General features: G+C 43.6%; 2 protein-coding genes across 4 annotated transcripts in view; one reads left to right on the plus strand and one right to left on the minus strand.

Annotated features, from left to right (window-relative positions):
* FUT9 (fucosyltransferase 9) overlaps positions 1–17,818 on the plus strand; it is a 194,050-nt gene that overhangs the window by 153,947 nt on the left and 22,285 nt on the right. Inside the window, exon 1 of one of the 3 annotated variants that reach the window (XM_090036987.1) lies at positions 13,143–13,211. The exons of 1 other annotated variant lie outside the window; for it this stretch is intronic. The gene's annotated coding sequence lies outside the window, so the exon portion shown is untranslated. Of the gene's footprint in view, positions 1–13,142; positions 13,212–17,818 lie in introns of those variants that run through there. One more of the 3 variants, XM_090036977.1, reaches the window with a different exon arrangement.
* Positions 8,592–17,818, minus strand: part of LOC149872940 (uncharacterized) — a 57,395-nt gene continuing 48,168 nt past the window's right edge. Inside the window, exons 4-6 of the mRNA XM_090037008.1 lie at positions 13,112–13,162; positions 12,406–12,514; positions 8,592–11,228 (exon numbers count right to left, since the gene is read on the minus strand). Of these exons, the coding sequence (XP_089893134.1) occupies positions 11,185–11,228; positions 12,406–12,514; positions 13,112–13,162 (204 nt within the window). The 3' untranslated portion in view covers positions 8,592–11,184. The remainder of the gene's footprint in view (positions 11,229–12,405; positions 12,515–13,111; positions 13,163–17,818) is intronic.

The following is a 17,818-nucleotide window of genomic DNA, read 5'->3' on the forward strand; positions in this document are numbered from 1 at the left end:
AACTGACTAGATTTTTGGGCTCAAAGGTAGTAATCAATGACTCAACGTCCAGTTGGCAGCCATTATCAAGTGGAGTGCCCCCCAGGTTGGTCCTGGGACCAGTTTTGTTCAATATCTTCATCAACAACCTGGAAAATGGCATAGAGTGCACCCTCAGCAAGTTTCCAGATGACACCACGCTGGGAGGAAGTAGTAAATACACTGGAGAGTAGGGCTTGGCTGCAGAGAGACCTTGACAAATTGGATGATTAGACCAAAAAAAATCTCATGAGATACAATAAAGATTAGTGAAAAGTCCTGCATTTAGAATAGAATAGAATAACCCCATGCACTGGGGACCAACTGGCTAAACAGCAGCCAGGACCTGGGGGTTACTGTTGCCAATAAGCTGAATATGTGTGCCCTTGTTGCAAAGAAGGTTAACGGCATACTGGGCTGCATCAGTAGGAGCATTGCCAGTACATTGAGGGAAGTGATTCTTCCCCACTGTCCCGCACTGGTGAGGCTAAATCTGGAGTACTGTTTCCAGTTTTGGCACCCTCACTACAGAAAGGATGTGGAAAAATTAGAGAGAGTCTAGAAGAGAGCAATGAAAATGATTAGGAGGCTGGGGTACATGACTTATGAGTAGGAACCACTATAATTCAGGCTGTGGCGGGGGGAAATGAGCTCCCTTCAAGTTTGCTGGAGCCAATTTCAGGCATTTTTGAGGGCAGGCTCTCCCACACCTCTGGCTGAAGGAGCCCACCTTAGGGCTTCCCCCCAACCATCACAGGTCTCCTGAGCCCTGCTCTGCCCTGCCATACAGAAAAGGGGATAGGGAAACAATCCTGTATGCTTGCACACAGCAGCAGAACAAAGCAGGGCTTCGGAGAGCCATGCTGGGTGGGGGGTAAGCCACCATGTACCCCACACCCAGCTGTGGGGGTAGGCACTCAGTGTGCCTATGCCTTCAGCTACTAGGACAGTGGGTACTTACCTGCTCCACTCTGGGCAGGGCCTTTAAGCTCCCTGCCAAAGTGGGGAATTGACCAACCTGATTGGCTGAGCTCCAGCAGGGAGCCCCTGGAAACACATAGGGCTTCCACAGTGTTTCCAGGGCTCTGCTCCCTTTCTTCTCTGCATTTCAGGTAATTTTTTAAAAATATTTTCCCCACCCTTCCCTTCCCCTGTAGTTTCAAGTGATTTCTGGCCAAATCAGTTTTCTGAGGCTTTGGGGGAAATGCTAAATTTCAGGCTTTCCCCTGAAATCCTGTGTAGCCTGTGGTCCCTACTTATGAGGAGAGGCTGATGAAACTGAGCTTATTTAGTCTGGGGAAGACAAGACTGATAGGGGATTTATTAGCAGCCTTCAATGACTTGAAGGGTGGTTCCAAAGAGGATGGAGCTAGACTGTTTTCAGAGGTGCAATGATCTCAAGTTGCTGCAGAGAAAGTTTAGGTTAGATATTAGGGGAAAACTTTCTCACTAGCAGGGTAGTAAAGCACTGGAACAGGGAACTGAGAGAAGTTGTGGGATCCTGGAGGATGAAAAGATCCAGGTAGGCAAAGCCTTGTCTAGGATGAGCAGGGGTTGGAGTAGGTGACCTCCTGAGGTCCCTTCCAACCCTGGTTTTCTATGAGCCTGTGATTCTGTAAATAGATTCCAATAAGCTGTTGCTTTATTTGAAGGAAAGGAAATCTTGTGTCCTTGGTCAGAGAAAGAAAGCCAGAAGAAAAGTAAGGATAATGAACTTTGAGTGAGAAGGAGTGGGTTAAGACAGTTTATAAGGCATGGTAGTCAGGTGGAATTCATAGACACATAGATTGTTAGGGGCTGGAAGGGACCTTGCAAGATCATCACATCCAGCCCCTCTGCACTAGGCAGGAAAGATACCTGGAAGGCAAGGGGATCAACATACAGCTCTGAAAGATGCAAGTAGACTAAACCAATGAAGGTTTCTATCCTTATCTCTCTATTGATAGTTAGCTGACAGTGCAGAAATCATAGCGGAGGCTTATATAAGCTATTATTCAGGCTGGGCACGGATAAATGGGTGAGAGAATCAAGCTGCTTGGGCCTTATGCCCCAAACTACTGTAATCTAGCCAGGAATGGGAAAAGCTATTGAGTTTGATACTTCTGGATGCTGCCTAGGCTACTAAGTTGGGACCAAACCAGGAAAGCCAAGGCTGCAACTGAACTCCAACTAGCTTCAGGCATCAAGGACAACAAAAAGTCCTTTTTCAGATATGTGGGGAGTCGGAGGAAAAGCAAGGGCAATGTTGGGCCCCTGCTAAACCAGATGGGGCAACTGACGCCCAGGAAAAAGCCAACCTATTAAATAGGTACTTTGCGTCAGTCTTTCATCAGTCACACGGGATGCCCATGCCTGCTATGGGACAGGGAAATTTGGGTGAGGGGGATCCCCTACCCTCCATCAATGCTGACCTCGTGAAGGAACACCTTGAGAAGCTGGGTACCTTCAAGTCAGCTGGCCCTGACAATCTGCACCCCAGGGTGCTCAGGGAGCTGGTGAGCATCAGAGCCCAGCCCCTGGCACGGATCTTTGAACACTCCTGGCACTCTGGTGTAGTGCCTGAAGACTGGAAGAAGGCCAATGTGGTGCCGATCTTCAAGAAAGGGAGGAGAGTGGATCCGGCTAACTACAGGCCCATTAGCCTGACTTCTATCCTGGGGAAGATCTTGGAAAAGTTTATTAAGGAGGCCATCCTTGAGGGACTGGCCCAGGCTAACATCCTAAGGGATAGCCAGCACGGGTTTGTTGCGGGTAGGTCTTGTTTGACCAATCTCATTTCCTTCTATGACCAGGTGACCTATCACCTGGACAAGGGAGAAGAGATTGATGTCATATATCTTGACTTCAAAAAAGCTTTTGATTTGGTATCCCATGATCACCTCTTGGCCAAACTGCCCAGTTGTGGCCTTGGCTCCACTACGTTCCGCTGGCTGGGAAATTGGCTTCGTGGTCAGACCCAGAGGGTTGTGATTGATGGCAGTCACTCATCATGGTGGCCTGTGACCAGTGGGGTCCCTCAAGGCTCTGTCCTTGGACCCATACTGTTCAACATCTTCATTAATGATGTGGACACTGGAGTCAGGAGTGGACTGGCCAAGTTCGCCAATGACACCAAACTTTGGGGCAAAGCATCCACGCCAGAAGATAGGCGGGTGATCCAGGCTGACCTGGACAAGCTCAGCAAATGAGCAGACGAGAACCTCATGGTGTTTAACACCGATAAATGCGAGGTTCTCCACCTTGGGAGGAAAAACCTGCAGCACCCTTATAGGCTCGGCAGTGCTACGTTGGTTAGCACTACAGAAGAGAGAGACTCGGGGGTCATCATTGACCACAAGATGAACATGAGCCTCCAATGTGATGCTGCGGCTAGTAAAGCGACCAAAATGCTGGCATGCATCCATAGATGCTTCTCGAGCAGATCCCAGGACGTCATTCTCCCCTTGTACTCGGCCTTGGTGAGGCCACAGCTGGAGTACTGCATCCAGTTTTGGGCTCCACAATTCAAAAAGGATGTGGAGAAGCTTGAGAGAGTCCAGAGGAGAGCCACGCGCATGATCAGAGGTCAGGGAAACAGATCTTACGATGACAGGCTGAGAGCCATGGGACTCTTTAGCCTGGAAAAGCGCAGGCTCAGGGGTGATCTGATGGCCACCTATAAGTTTATCGGGGTGACCACCAGGATCTGGGGGAATGTCTGTTCACCAGAGCGCCCCAAGGGATGACGAGGTCGAACGGTCACAAACTCCTGCAAGACCGTTTCAGGCTGGACATAAGGAAGAATTTCTTTACTGTCCGAGCCCCCAAGGTCTGGAACAGTCTGCCAGCAGAGGTGGTTCAAGCACCTACATTGAACACCTTCAAGAGTAAATTGGATGCTTACGTTGCTGGGATCCTATGACCACAGCTGACTTCCTGCCCTTTGGGCAGGGGTCTGGACTCGATGATCTCCCGAGGTCCCTTCCAGCCCTAATGTCTATGAAATCTATGAAAGTACTGCATATCCCATTCCTTCAGGGTCCCCCCATGATAGTTAAAATAGATGCAGTCACTAAGACAGCTGGCTGCCATCAAAGGCAGAGCACTAGATACAAGAAGATGGAAACGTTTTTCCATCTCACAAAAAAGTTTAATTTCCAAAAATGTCCTCTTCTGAATCAGAATAAATCCAGGACTTTAAGTTTTTCATAAATAAATAGCTACCTATTAAGGTAAGCCAGTTACTATCTCCTAGAAGACAGAAGACAATGCTTAAGTTCCTGCTCTGTCTAGTTTTGACTGAGGAATTGAATTTCATTGTTTTTTTCAAATGCATTGGATACCCAGTTCTTTGCTTGTCTGGTATAGACTAAAATGTTCAACATGGACCCTTGAATCTTTTCTTGAAAAGTGTTTCAGTTTCAACAAATTAGTAATTTCAGACAAATAAAGGCACTTTCTCAAAAATGCCTTGACCAGTTCTACTGGGAAATGATGGGCTCAATCAGAACCTTAACAAGAAATAATTAGAAAAGGTATTTCTTTGTCCTTTTTTCATTTTGAGCAATGAAAAAGAGATGTGTTGTTTTCCATTTAGCTTGTACTCACTACTAGTAAATCTCACTTTCAGGTCGTCATGCATTAGCACAGAGCCACAAGATTTACAAATCTTATACTGCAGGGATTTCCACTTAACTTTTTCCCATAAATACTGTAATAAAAACACTTCTGTTGTTCTTAGGTTTCGTGAAATGTTTGTGATTGTTCATCTGAAACCTCAATAGGGGCCAAATTTGCCTTGATAGTAATTCCCTTCCAGATGACCATTAAATAGGCTGGTAATATAAAATCTCAGTAGAAAAATTTCAGTCAAGTCCCAGTACTAATTAAACACATTGGGCTCCTATACAGGTACAGGGAGGGTGCTCTGATGTGCTGTAATTCCAGCACATCAGAGCAGACTCAATTAATTAATTAATTGAGTCTGCTGAAATGTGGAAATTAACACACTCCATCAGCCTCCAGTGTCACATGTATCAGCATCCCCATGCTAAAAAATGGTGGTGGGGTGCTTTGAACTAAAGCTCATTCAATGAGCTTTAGTTCAAACCACCCCACTGCCATTTTTCAGCATGGAGATGCTGATACACATGACACTTGGGATGATTTTTAATTAATGCAGCTCTCAGAACTGTGCTGATTAAAATGACACCCCCCCCCCACAAATGTTTATAAACGCCCATTAAAACTATGAGTTCTGTCAAGTGATCTCTGAGTTGCTATATAGATACCTATATTATGCATGCTTGGTATTCAAGCAAAATTCCCTACCACAGGAAACATTTCCTTGTAAACTGTGAAGTCTTTTCAAACTGAGTTGCCTACCTGAAAAGCTAAATTTTCGAGGCAATACCACGTTCTTTGCTGTTTAGTAGATACACACATCAGTAGTCCAAACTAACTCTTTTTTCAGAATGCTTATTATCACAAATTATTTGTAAAGATATTTTTCTCCTATTTTATTGAATCAAGTAGTAATTACAAGAACTACTAGGAACTACAGACCTGTATTTCTCCACAGAGCAGAAGCTACACAGGCAGCAGCAATGCAAACATCCTTGCAGGTGCACTAATATGCCTAAACCCCATTCAGAAGTATAGATGTGATAGGTTATTCTAAGTACGGTTGATTATATGAAAATATATCTATGGGGAATATAACTGAGAGCACTAAACTCACTTTACTTTTGCTCTCACTTTTGTTTTGGTTGAACTTAAGTAACTAAGTACAATCCTATTCCACCCTATTTTAGTCCCTAAAATACCATTAATGCATCTGCTTTTGTAAAATACTCTCATCTTAACCATAAAATTATCACAAAACAGAAGCAATAAACAGAAGGGGGATGATACTTTTTCTATCAACAGCTTTGTAGGGACTCAAGAAGGATAGAATAGGATCCCACTTAGTTGTGTAAGACCATCTAAGTAACCTGAAGTTAGTCATTTTTGTTCAAGTTACTTAAAGGCATTTGGACATATTAATGCAAAATGCCTACTAAAATATTACATTAACTATATAGGTATTTTGTAACCTACAACAACTTAGTTGCTCCCACCTGTGTTACAAGCTTGCTATCCTGGATACCGCTGTTTATCCCAGACAGCAAATATCAAGTTACAAACCCTCCTGAGCAAGGTATTTCTTCATTTATGTTTGTACAGTGTGTTCTTCATCCTGACAGAGCCAGATCCAAGCTGCAGCCTCCTCAGCTGGTTAAATCTGACAGTAAGAGGAGCCAAAAGCTGTAAGAAAACAGCATGTCTTGCACTAATGAGAGTCCAAGAACTAGTAGAACCAGGACAACAGCAGATGAACTGACTGAAACATTCTACAAACTGGACTCCCTTGAGGGTGAATTTTCTCTCAACCCAACCACTCTTACTGGTCGGCAGGGTACTAATTGCATGTAAATCCTTCCACACATACACATAATGCTTTCAAAGTTCTCACATAATTAAAAGAGAATAATCTCACTGCCATAATACACTAAAATATAGCTGAAAAACCATAAATACATGTTTGTATCTACTGTGGTTTAACACTCTTGGGGGACCACTGTCCTCCACTCTTCTCTATAACAATAAAGAAAGCATTATTCTAATGCACTTCACTTACCAGGTAGCAAAGTATTGGACATGATATAAGAACCTGAATGGAGTAAATTATGTTAGAAAAAAGAATGATATGGAAAATAGAATTCTTAATTAATGATAGACTAAAAAAAACACCATGATTTAAATTGTTTTGCTCATAAGTTATTAAAAAAAATAGGGCACCAAATATTTATATGTTCTTTACTGTTACTGGTGAAAATAATCCATTGAAAACAGCTTTAAAAAATCATCCCTGTATCATGTTTGTGAGCCAGACCTGGAAGTACTCCCAACACAAAATTGACCATAAACAAAACTGAAGTTAAAGTCATAGCTTTTCATGTCCAGACTCTATACCATAGGCGGGACCAAAGTGTTGCACTGTTCTACCTTCCCCAAGTTCTCAAAAAAATATGAATCATGGTAGCTTTGTAGCAAAACATCATCTTTGCCTTAAGACTAAGGGGTCCTATAGATGTGCAGTTAACCTGCTCCGACACGCTGCAAGTCCAGTGCATTGGAACAGACTTGCTTCATTGAGGCTGTTGAAGCATGGAAATCAGTGCAGTCTGGCACCCTTTCACAACACGTGTATCAGCATCCCCATGCGTCCTCATGCTGAAAAAATGGGGGCAGGTGCTTTAAAGTAAAACATGTTCAATGAGCTTTTATGCAAAGCACCCTACCACCAGTTTTTTAGCACAGGGACACTGATACATGTAATCCTGTCCCAGAGCACACATAAAAATGCCCTAAGGCTATGTACACACATTCAGATAATCTGTGAGAATTCTCCCAGATTTGTTCTCTTAGTAGAGAAACTTACTCAGAGCCACACGTACAGATATTTTAATGCTAAGGCTTTGAAGTGTGGCGAGCTTGCAGTTGACACTGTGCAGCTAGGGCTAGGATCCTGTGCACACATCTCAGCAAGTGCCGCAGGCTACCCTTAGTCTGCCTGCTGGCAGATGGCAGCAATGCATAGGGCAGATCTGATTGGCTGACCCAAACTGCCCATGGTCAGCCTGTGTTTCTGTGCAGCACAATGTGAGGATTGTGCAGGGAGTGTGTTCCACTCCCTGCTGGAGCAGCAGAGTCCAGCAAGCCCCATTTTTTCTCCTTTGTGGCAGGAGGCATATGGGGTAGAAGGGGAAGGGATGCTGAAGGACTCTTTCTCTTCTGAGACATTTGATCTCCCAAGAGAAACTCTTGGGCAGTGGTGATGTGTAGGGGGTGCACGGGAGTGCCCATGCACCCCCTGAGAGTGCTGGTCCATCCCCTGACAGTCAGCATTCTCCACTTAGGCGATGCGCAGTGGGGGCAGGCAGGAATGCTGGTGTCCCCCTCCACCCTCCGAGCACCATCCAGAGAGTGGGGGCCTCTGGCACTTCCAAGTCAGCATGATCAGCCGTGGGAGGAACCCCCCCACCCAGTCGCTGACTGTCCACTGTGGGGGAGGCAAGTGCCCCTCCCCCTGAATCAGTAGGCACTAGTCACCCATGCTTCTGGGAATGATTTAACCTGGGTTGCTTCTAGGTTATTTTTCTTCCAACGTGTCAATTTTTACCCTGAGATAAAAGCCTGAACATCTGAATACTCGTGGTTTCTCCTGGGAGATCAGCAACTCCCCCAGAAGAAACTGAATGGCTCAGCAGACCTTAGTAACAAAAAGTAATGAGCAGGAAGAGGATCTTTTGAATAATTTGTTTTTAGAGACTTCAGAAGGGAAGAATGCATTTATACTTGGGTGCCTAATAGCTGGAATAGGATCTGGACCTCCTTGTCCAACATGAGAAATGCCAAAAGTAAAACCAAGTGCAGAAATAATCCAAACTAAATTCAGTTTTAAAGATCCTCTATGCTTTAATGATTTAGACTCTTACAAATAACATTGGAAAACACATGTGTTTATTTACAATGCATTAAGTAAAGCAGAATGTCAAGCGAGTGCTACATATTTGGACAGATCTGCTCAGTAGTTTTTGTCTGAGTCACTGCCTGCCTTTTCTCCCTGGATTTTTTCCAGAAGTTTAAAGGCAGATTAGTTATCTCAAAATACTTGTACAATATTTTCCTATCAGAAGTTAGTTTCAGCATGGCTTTGATTCTCTCACACAGGGTGGCTGGATGGTGACAGGTTTTTGCACCCACTTTGTGTTAAAAGGTTGAGATATGGGAGAAATGAAAAGATTTTGTTTCTAATATATCAAACTATCCATTTGCTTCACTGAATTCACTGCTCTGTCTCGCTTGCTTTTCCCTGCCAGTCTGACAATAATAGTCACTCCATTGCCTTCTACACCTGCTGGTTGTCACAATGGAATATAGTAGTACCTCTCATTAGAATCACTGTCTTTGTCCATGTCCAGCAATTGGGAATGTAGTCTTCCTGCATCTATATATTTCACACATGTAGATATATATGAGCACACACACACAGACATGCACACATACTGATATTTATACCTTCTTCCTCTGCTAAGATTTCTTGGACCCTGGCTTACTGCTTTCACTTCATCCTGAGTTTTCTAGGGTCTTTTGTATGTAAGAGGAGTCCTTAGCAGTTCAGTGGTAGAATCCTTGCTTACCACACAAGAGATCTGGGTTCAATTCCTGGATATCTATACAACTACAGCCATGGAGGCACCAACCATCTGGATTCAGTCTAGTCTTTGGATTCTGTCTCAGTGGCCTAAACGGAGGATTGAAAATCTGGGCTCTCTTCCAAACTTTTTTGCCTAGGCATATGCATTGAAGGTCTGGGTGGCCCTCATGTGTGCACTATAATCCAGGAGGATTGATAGTTGCCACTTCCTATGTAAGAGGGCTTTAATCACAAATGCAATATATTCTTGTTTATTTTCTGATTCTTCATATATGGCTACACTTGATTCCGGGGATTTAATCCTGAAATAAATTAGAGTTAGTGCACCTACATGTTCATTAATGTACTTTTGCTAATGCATATTAAATGTAGTACCTCCATTGTGAGGTACTAGAAAAAGGTGCATTAGCATATTTTAATGTGTGTTACTGAAAGCGCATGGTTTTTTGTGATGCTTTAATGCACATTAAAATAGGCTAACATGCATTAAAGTTGATGTGTAGATGCACCCAATTTTGCCATTTTACCACCAGTACATTACTACTGATTTTACCACCTGTTCAGCTGCCCCAGAAGTGTTTGTACTGTAAACTTTAAAAAGAAATAGGTATTTTTTTACTATTGTCAAAATCAAGAAGTCATTCATTGCATCTTGATTAACTTGTTTAGCTTCTATTACAGACTTACAGCTATCAAGGAAGCCTGGGCAGATGTATGTAGAAGGATTTGGGGAGGCTGAAGTATATGCCCATGATCTGAATATTTGCAATTGTTTTTGTTTCTATTTCACTGTTAGGTAAGATTTGCCTGAAGACTCAATAAAACAAAAAACTAAATAAATCTTTCCCTCCCAGAAGTGTTGTGCTTGAGGCTTAGCTAATGTCTGTAAAATGCTTTAACAACCTTTATTAAAAGTCACTTTAGAAGTGCAAAGCTTTCTTATTACTAAATTGGGCAGTATATTTTTTTCTAGGACTTTAAAAGGAGTGCTTTATATAACACATAAATAGTAGTATTACCAGGATACAGGTCTAGAAACTGAGGCACAGGGTAAATGAGACTACCCTAAGATCAAAAATTGAATTAAATGCAGAGAGAAGAATATAAACCTAATCTCGTGTCACCTCATCCTCTGCCCTGATTAGCTCAGTGTGTTTTAGCAGAATGAAGAGATTTTCAAATACCATTATTTGACTCTGCTCTGTTTATGAGATTTTATGGGTTATGATTCTAACATGACTTTCAATTATTTGTATTGCAGGAAATTTCCTGTGGAGATTTAACCACTATTTTGCTTGTAGTCTTCAGCTGTCTAATAACACAGACTAGATCCAAAGGGGACTTTAAGCACCTAAACACAGAATGTTTTAAGTGCACATAGCCTTGTGGTCCAATCCAGAAAACCTCTATTATAGACTCAATGGGGAGAGTTAGGTGCCCCCAAATAGGGTCCATAAGGACCAGCATGCTGAGGGGGGCCACTTAGTTCTAGGTTTTAGGGACATGATCAGCACAAAATATTGTCTTCATCCTCCCATTTTCCTCATTTAACATACAGACAGATGTGCCTCTCCACTTGGGATTCACAGCAGCATACCATATTTGAAGGTAGATGCCTATGTCCTTTCATTTAAAAAAAGGAAGCAATACATTATTCCTTTCTTTTGATGAGGAGGACAAAGTGTTGGATAAATCACTTATGTTGCGGGAGACTTAGGTTCAACTTCTTCATTCTGAGGATTCAGAGTCACGTCTTCCACTTCCCTGAGGAGTCCCGTACCACCAGGCTGTGTTCTGTTCTGTAGGGAGAGTCACTCACCACGCTTCCTCCTGGAACTGGTACTTAGTACAGAAAATAATTAAAGATATATTGTCCAAGAAACAGAGAACAGGGCTAACTTACTTGTTAGGGCATTCATCAAGGTCTAGTCCCTGCTCAAATGACGGTTTATGCAGTTACAGTTATTACCTAGAAAGAAGAGTATGGAGTTGAACACGGGACTCCATGCATCCAGGAAATGACTCAATTCCCAGTCTGATGTCATGTTTCCTTTTTGTCACTCTTTGGGCCCTAGCAAACATTCAAGTAAAACCATGATGCAACATAAGCGACTGGTAGGGAGTGCATGGGGGTGCATTGCCCCCCCCATGGGACTGGTGCCCCAACTGATGGCCAACATTGATGCTGTCGGCACCAGCCCCCCCTGACAAGGTCAGTGTCTTCTGTGGGTGCCCCCCACCTCCCCGCAAGGTTCAGGAGGCACCAGTCACTAACGTATCAGATGCGGCATCTCCACATCTGGTGCAGCATTTCCACAATCGTGCTTCCAAGAGGCATAATTGAGGGATCCAGCATCAGATCCCATCACGCCTTACTGTGTGTGCAGGGGGAACCCAGGCTCATCATCCTGAGCTCTACCTGCACCAGCAAGTAGCATGCTTTCAAAGCTGGGAGCCCTGTTAGCTGAGGGAACTCCTAGCCATAGGGAGCATATCCTGCATTCCTGTGGCTGAGAGCCCCTAGCTGATTCAGGCTCCCAGCAAAGGAGGCATACCCCATGGCTCGGTGCCCCAGCCTGGTCATGCATTCAATTAATGGCATGGAACCAGCCATAAAGTTATTACACCTTTTTGTGTAATAACTTTGTGGCTTATGCCTTGTTTTATTACACTGTTAATTGCATTAATGTGTAGCTGGGTAACAACTTAAGACATGATTAACTGGTAAATCACATCTTAAGTGTAACATGCACCAGGGGCCTCTGAACCAATTAACCTTGAACATTTAATTTCTCTCAAAGGCTAATAGCTTCAAAAGGCAGATAGGGAAGTACCTCCAGGCACACACAGTAACCAGAGTCATGCATGTAAATTGGTTGTTGGGGTATTTGCCATGGCAGTTGAAGGCTATGGATTTGAATCTCCTCAGGCAGAGGTGGGAATTGAAATTGTCTTCCATCATTTGAATGAGTGCTCTAATTTCCGAGCTATTATAAGAAGAAAGTCTCTTGTTGCCCAGTCCATAACAGGCAGCAGCAGCCAATTCCTGCATGTTCCTATGGAGACTGATCAAGAAGGTAACAGCAGTCTTTTTCAGAGCACACCTATTGAAACGAGCCCCTAAAGGGTGATAGATAGGGAAATACCTGGTTCAGAGATCTCATTCACCCTTAGGCATGACTTAGATGTCAAGCTGCTCAGCTCTGTGAAGAATGTGGCTTTTCTAGACACGTGCAGAAACAGCATTTTAGTTGCCTGTGAAATATTAAGGTCAGGGCTGAGGCATCAAATTAAGGAGCTTATATATCTCTAAGGCTAAGCAGCATCTGAGCAGGAATTTCAGGATCCTGATTTTGGACCTAGGTGCCTACATTTCTTGAGCCCATTTTAATTGCATAAATCCCTTTTCAGTCACAGCCCTGAGTTTTCAGGTTTCGTGGTAATCCAGTAATCTCAGACATTGTTTCCCTCTTCTTGTCCTGGCAAATTAGACACACTCATCTTTGCTCATCATCGTCGACATTAATCATAAAGTACAGAGACAACTTGTGAAGCAAATCCCTCCCTGCCTGCTCCCCTCCCCCCATCCCTACCTACTGCTCTTTTTCATTACTCGCCCTAAAACAAAAGAATGAGAAATTACATAAAGATCACTCTCTCTTTTTCTTTTATCCTTCTTTTCTTCATTTCCTTCTCTTGCACTGTATGCTTTCCTTAGTCGGCTTCTTTTAACGAGCTGTATTATATGTCCTTTGACTTATATACATGTGATTGGGCAATGCCTCAAACTGTAGACATGAATGAGACCTTTTTTTCTCCACCCACCCCCACCACCTTATAAATACCTCTTACCTCTGAGTAAGCACAGTTGGGTTGTACTAGAGGACAGCATAGAATGTATACCTTATGATGGAGAAAAAAACAACTTAGAAAATTACACTTGCAAGGTATTGTAAGTATTTTTACATTTACCTACTAAGAAAGCAGTAAAACAGTATAAATAATGCTTTTACTACATGGCAACTAGCATATCTATGCAAAGTATAATCAAAATGAAGTTTGAATGTTTTAAATGTATATTGCCAGTATCACTAAGTTATCTAAACAATCTGGAAAAAAGGCCAATAAAATAAGAAATACCTAGGCTTAAAATGGTATATTTTATAACAAATACTTAGAAGAAGTTAAATAACTATTGTCTTTTTTTCTCTTTTGCAATGTATTGAACATAATACATGTGAAAAGCTTCCGTTTTATGCCAAATTGAGAGTTTTTCTTAGACACTTCATTAGGTTAGCAAATAAAGAGGGACAAGCAGAAGAAAAGGGGAAGAAAACAAAATTAAACAAAAAATTATTCCTGTTCCAGTGTTTCTATTTAGAGCATGTGTGTTGGTATAGCTACTGTAGCATCCCTCAATCTATTTTAGATTATTCCTTCAATGTTTATTTATATGTATAAATGCATTTCCTGCTTGCTTGTTGAAGGAATTTTTCTTCTACATAAAACTTCTTCTCAGTGCTTTGATATTCCCCAGCTTGCTGTACTGGAAATTCAGACTCTTCTACCCTTCCTTTTATTATGCACACAAAAGGACACTTCAGTAAATTACTGACAAATGGGTGTCAACTGAGTTTTTTCATTGTCCCTTTGGAGTATGTGGTTTGAGGCTGTTTTGCTGGCTTTGCAGTACATAGGAGAATATTGAAGCATATTTGTTTTCAGTTTTAAATATGTTCTAGTTTCATTCCTGTGATTTAGATGTCCTGTTTCTTTAGCTGCATTATTGTCTGTTTCTACTTGGTTATTTGTGTTCTTATACAATTGTACAGGGTTCTGAATTTCTTTAATTCTGTGAATTATTCTCTTGATTCAGTGCAAATGACTTTGCCTATACTTTTCCATGCAGGTATGAAAAGCTATTTGGATTGGCCTTATGCTTATTTTCTTTTTTATCAGGGAATTACTCAGACTTTGCTTTTGTTAAGAGAGTCACTTATTAACGCATGTTTTCACCACCAAGATAAGACTTTTCCTTTTATAGTCCTGATTTCTACTCCTTTTCTATCATGTACCTACTCTTTGGTTTGTTTGGTTTTTTGTGTTTGTTTTTTTTTCATTTGACACTATATCTGTGTAAGTCATCTAGGAAAACCACTTGCTGGTGCTCTATAGGGAAAATATTGATTGTATGTATTTCTTAGAATTTTTCCTCTGTATGTGGACTTGTTGATGTGCTGTCCCAGGACATGCTTTCATTATACGCCACATGCTTAGATTGCATTTTTGTCAAATGGAAAATGAGCAATAGCAATAGTAAATAATAGGAACAAAAGTTTGAATTGGTAGATCTCACTTGAAGATCTCGCAGTGATGAGTAATCAGCTCTATTATCCCCATTTTACAGAGAAAAAAGCTCAAGGTAGAATAATAAAGTGATTCCCCCAGGACAGAGTGGGAGAATCAGGAAACAATTCTAGATAAGCTTGCTTTCCTGAGCATGGTTGTGAAGACTGTAAACAGGTATTAGAAAAGAAATAAATAAACTATAAATGTTCTTCATTCTCTTTAACTTCTCTGGCCAGGTACACTCATTACACTTTTACCAGTATGTGATTGGAAATTGGTACAGAGCAGAACAGAAGTTCAGCACACAAAACCAGTCTATACTGGTAACAAAACATTACCAGTCTGGTGCACACAGACTGGTTTAAAAGCGGCAGAACTCAGTCTAAGATTTGCTCCCTCCACCCCCACCCACAAAGGGTGAAGGCACGTTCTGCCCACTACTGCTCTAAACTACACTGCTTACAGAAAACTCTGTAAGTTTGATTCCCCTTCAGGCTTTTTAAATGTCTCTACCTAGCCTCTAAGTTACAAGTACCCAATACCATTAAAATGAATTAATTAACTCCAGCACCTCAGTTGATCTCACCTGCCTGTACACTAATGCCAGGAGCCTGGGCAACAAGCAGGACGAGGGGGATCCCCTACCCTCCATCAATGCTGACCTCATGAAGGAACACCTTGAGAAGCTGGATACCTTCAAGTCAGCCGGCCCTAATAATCTGCACCCCAGGGTACTCAAGGAGCTGGCGAGCGTCATAGCCCAGCCCCTGGCACGGATCTTTGAACACTCCTGGCGCTCTGGTGTAGTGCCTGAAGACTGGAAGAAGGCCAATGTGGTGCCGATCTTCAAGAAAGGGAGGAGAGTGGATCCGGCTAACTACAGGCCCATTAGCCTGACTTCTATCCTGGGGAAGATCTTGGAAAAGTTTATTAAGGAGGCCATCCTTGAGGGACTGGCCCAAGCTAACATTCTAAGGGATAGCCAGCACGGGTTTGTTGCGGGTAGGTCTTGTTTGACCAATATCATTTCCTTCTATGACCAGGTGACCTATCACCTGGACAAGGGAGAAGAGATTGATGTCATATATCTTGACTTCAAAAAAGCTTTTGATCTGGTATCCCATGATCACCTCTTGGCCAAACTGGCCAGTTGTGGCCTTGGCTCCACTACGATCTGCTGGCTGGGAAATTAGCTTCGTGGTCAGACCCAGAGGGTTGTGATTGATGGCAGTCACTCATCATGGTGCCCTGTGACCAGTGGGGTCCCTCAAGGCTCTGTCCTTGGACCCATACTGTTCAACACCTTCATTAACGATGTGGACATTGGAGTCAGGAGTGGACTGGCCAAGTTCGCCGATGACACCAAACTTTGGGACAAAGCATCCACGCCAGAAGATAGGCGGGTAATCCAGGCTGACCTGGACAAGCTCAGCAAATGGGCAGACGAGAACCTGATGGTGTTTAACACCGAAAAATGCAAGGTTCTCTGCCTTGGGAGGAAAAACCTGCAGCATCCTTATAGGCTCGGCAGTGCTACGTTGGTTAGCACTACAGAAGAAAAAGACTTGGGGGTCATCATTGACCACAAGATGAACATGAGCCTCCAATGCGATGCTGCGGCTAGTAAAGCGACTAAAATGCTGGCGTGCATCCGTAGATGCTTCTCGAGCAAATCCTGGGACATCATTCTCCCCTTGTACTCGGCCTTGGTGAGGCCACAGCTGGAGTACTGCGTCCAGTTTTGGGCTCCACAATTCAAAAAGGATGTGGAGAAGCTTGAGAGAGTCCAAAGAGCCATGCGCATGATCAGAGGTCAGGAAAACAGATCTTACGATGACAGGCTGAGAGCCACGGGACTCTTTAGCCTGGAAAAGCGCAGGCTCAGGGGTGATCTGATGGGCACCTATAAGTTTATCCAGGGTGACCACCAGGATCTGGGGGAACGTCTGTTCACCAGAGCGCCCCAAGGGATGACGAGGTCGAACCGTCACAAACTCCTGCAAGACCGTTTCAGGCTGGACATAAGGAAGAATTTCTTTACTATCCGAGCCCCCAAGGTCTGGAACAGTCTGCCAGCGGAGGTGGTTCAAGCACCTACATTGAACACCTTCAAGAGTAAATTGGATGCTTATGTTGCTGGGATCCTATGACCCCAGCTGACTTCCTGCCCTTTGGGCAGGGGTCTGGACTCGATGATCTCCCGAGGTCCCTTCCAGCCCTAATGTCTATGAAATCTAGGGTTACCATACGTCCGGGTTTTCCAGGACATGTCCTCTTTTTGGATCCTTCCATTTCCATCCAGTCATTTTTTCTGAACGTCAACAAATGTCTGGGATTTTGATCTGGCTCCTGGCACTTCCCAGCTTGCCCTAGCAAGGTGCTGCTTGGGGCTGGGGAGATCGAGGCAGAAAGGCAATTGGAGGCAGAGGCATTATATGACCCCCTGGCAGCTGCAGGCAGGTAAGTCTGTGGGGAGCACAAGTTGGAGGGCCAGGGCTGGGGAGCTGTTGAGGGGGGTGTGCGTGCGTGCGTGCGTGTGTGTGTGTGTGTGTGTGCGCGCGCGCGCGCATGCTGCTGGTGCTGGAGCTGCAGCAGGGTGAGGAGGTGGGGGAGGTGCCTGCCCCTCCAGCAGAGGAAGGGGGTGGTTCTTTGGGGGCAGGAGGGAGCTGCATGGGCAGCAGAACTCAGGGAGGGTAGGTTGGGAGTGAGGTTGGCAGGGCTTGGTGGGGAGGCAGGGGGCTGTGGGTCAGGAGTAAGAGGTATCAGCAGGGATAGGGGGCTGTGGGTTGGAAGTAAGGGGCACCAGCATGGCCTGGGGGCAGGGTACTGTGGGTTGGGAGTGAGGGGCAGAGGTAGGGCATGGGCATATCACTGCCTCCCCCCAACAATCATATATCCCCCCTGCAACAGGTGTACTCTTTTTGAACCTGGAAATATGGCAACCTTATCTCAACTGGCTCCTTACATGAGAGGAGTGCCTATTTCCCAAGTTTCTAGGACCAGCTGCTTTCAAGGTATCACACATTAAAACCAGCATTAAGTCCTAAGAAGAATTAGCTTCCTGTATAGTTCTCATATCCAATATAGAAACCTAATTTAGCACCAAAATAACCAGTCAAATCTTGACTAAATAAATAAATATATAGTGACCGAAAATAATAAAATGAATAGAGACAAAGAAGGAGAGGTGCTGTGGATCATGATTAGTAG

Source organism: Crocodylus siamensis, chromosome 1 (assembly GCF_052110815.1).
Source record: "Crocodylus siamensis isolate JL-2025a chromosome 1, ASM5211081v1, whole genome shotgun sequence".
NCBI classification, from domain to species: Eukaryota; Metazoa; Chordata; order Crocodylia; family Crocodylidae; genus Crocodylus; species Crocodylus siamensis.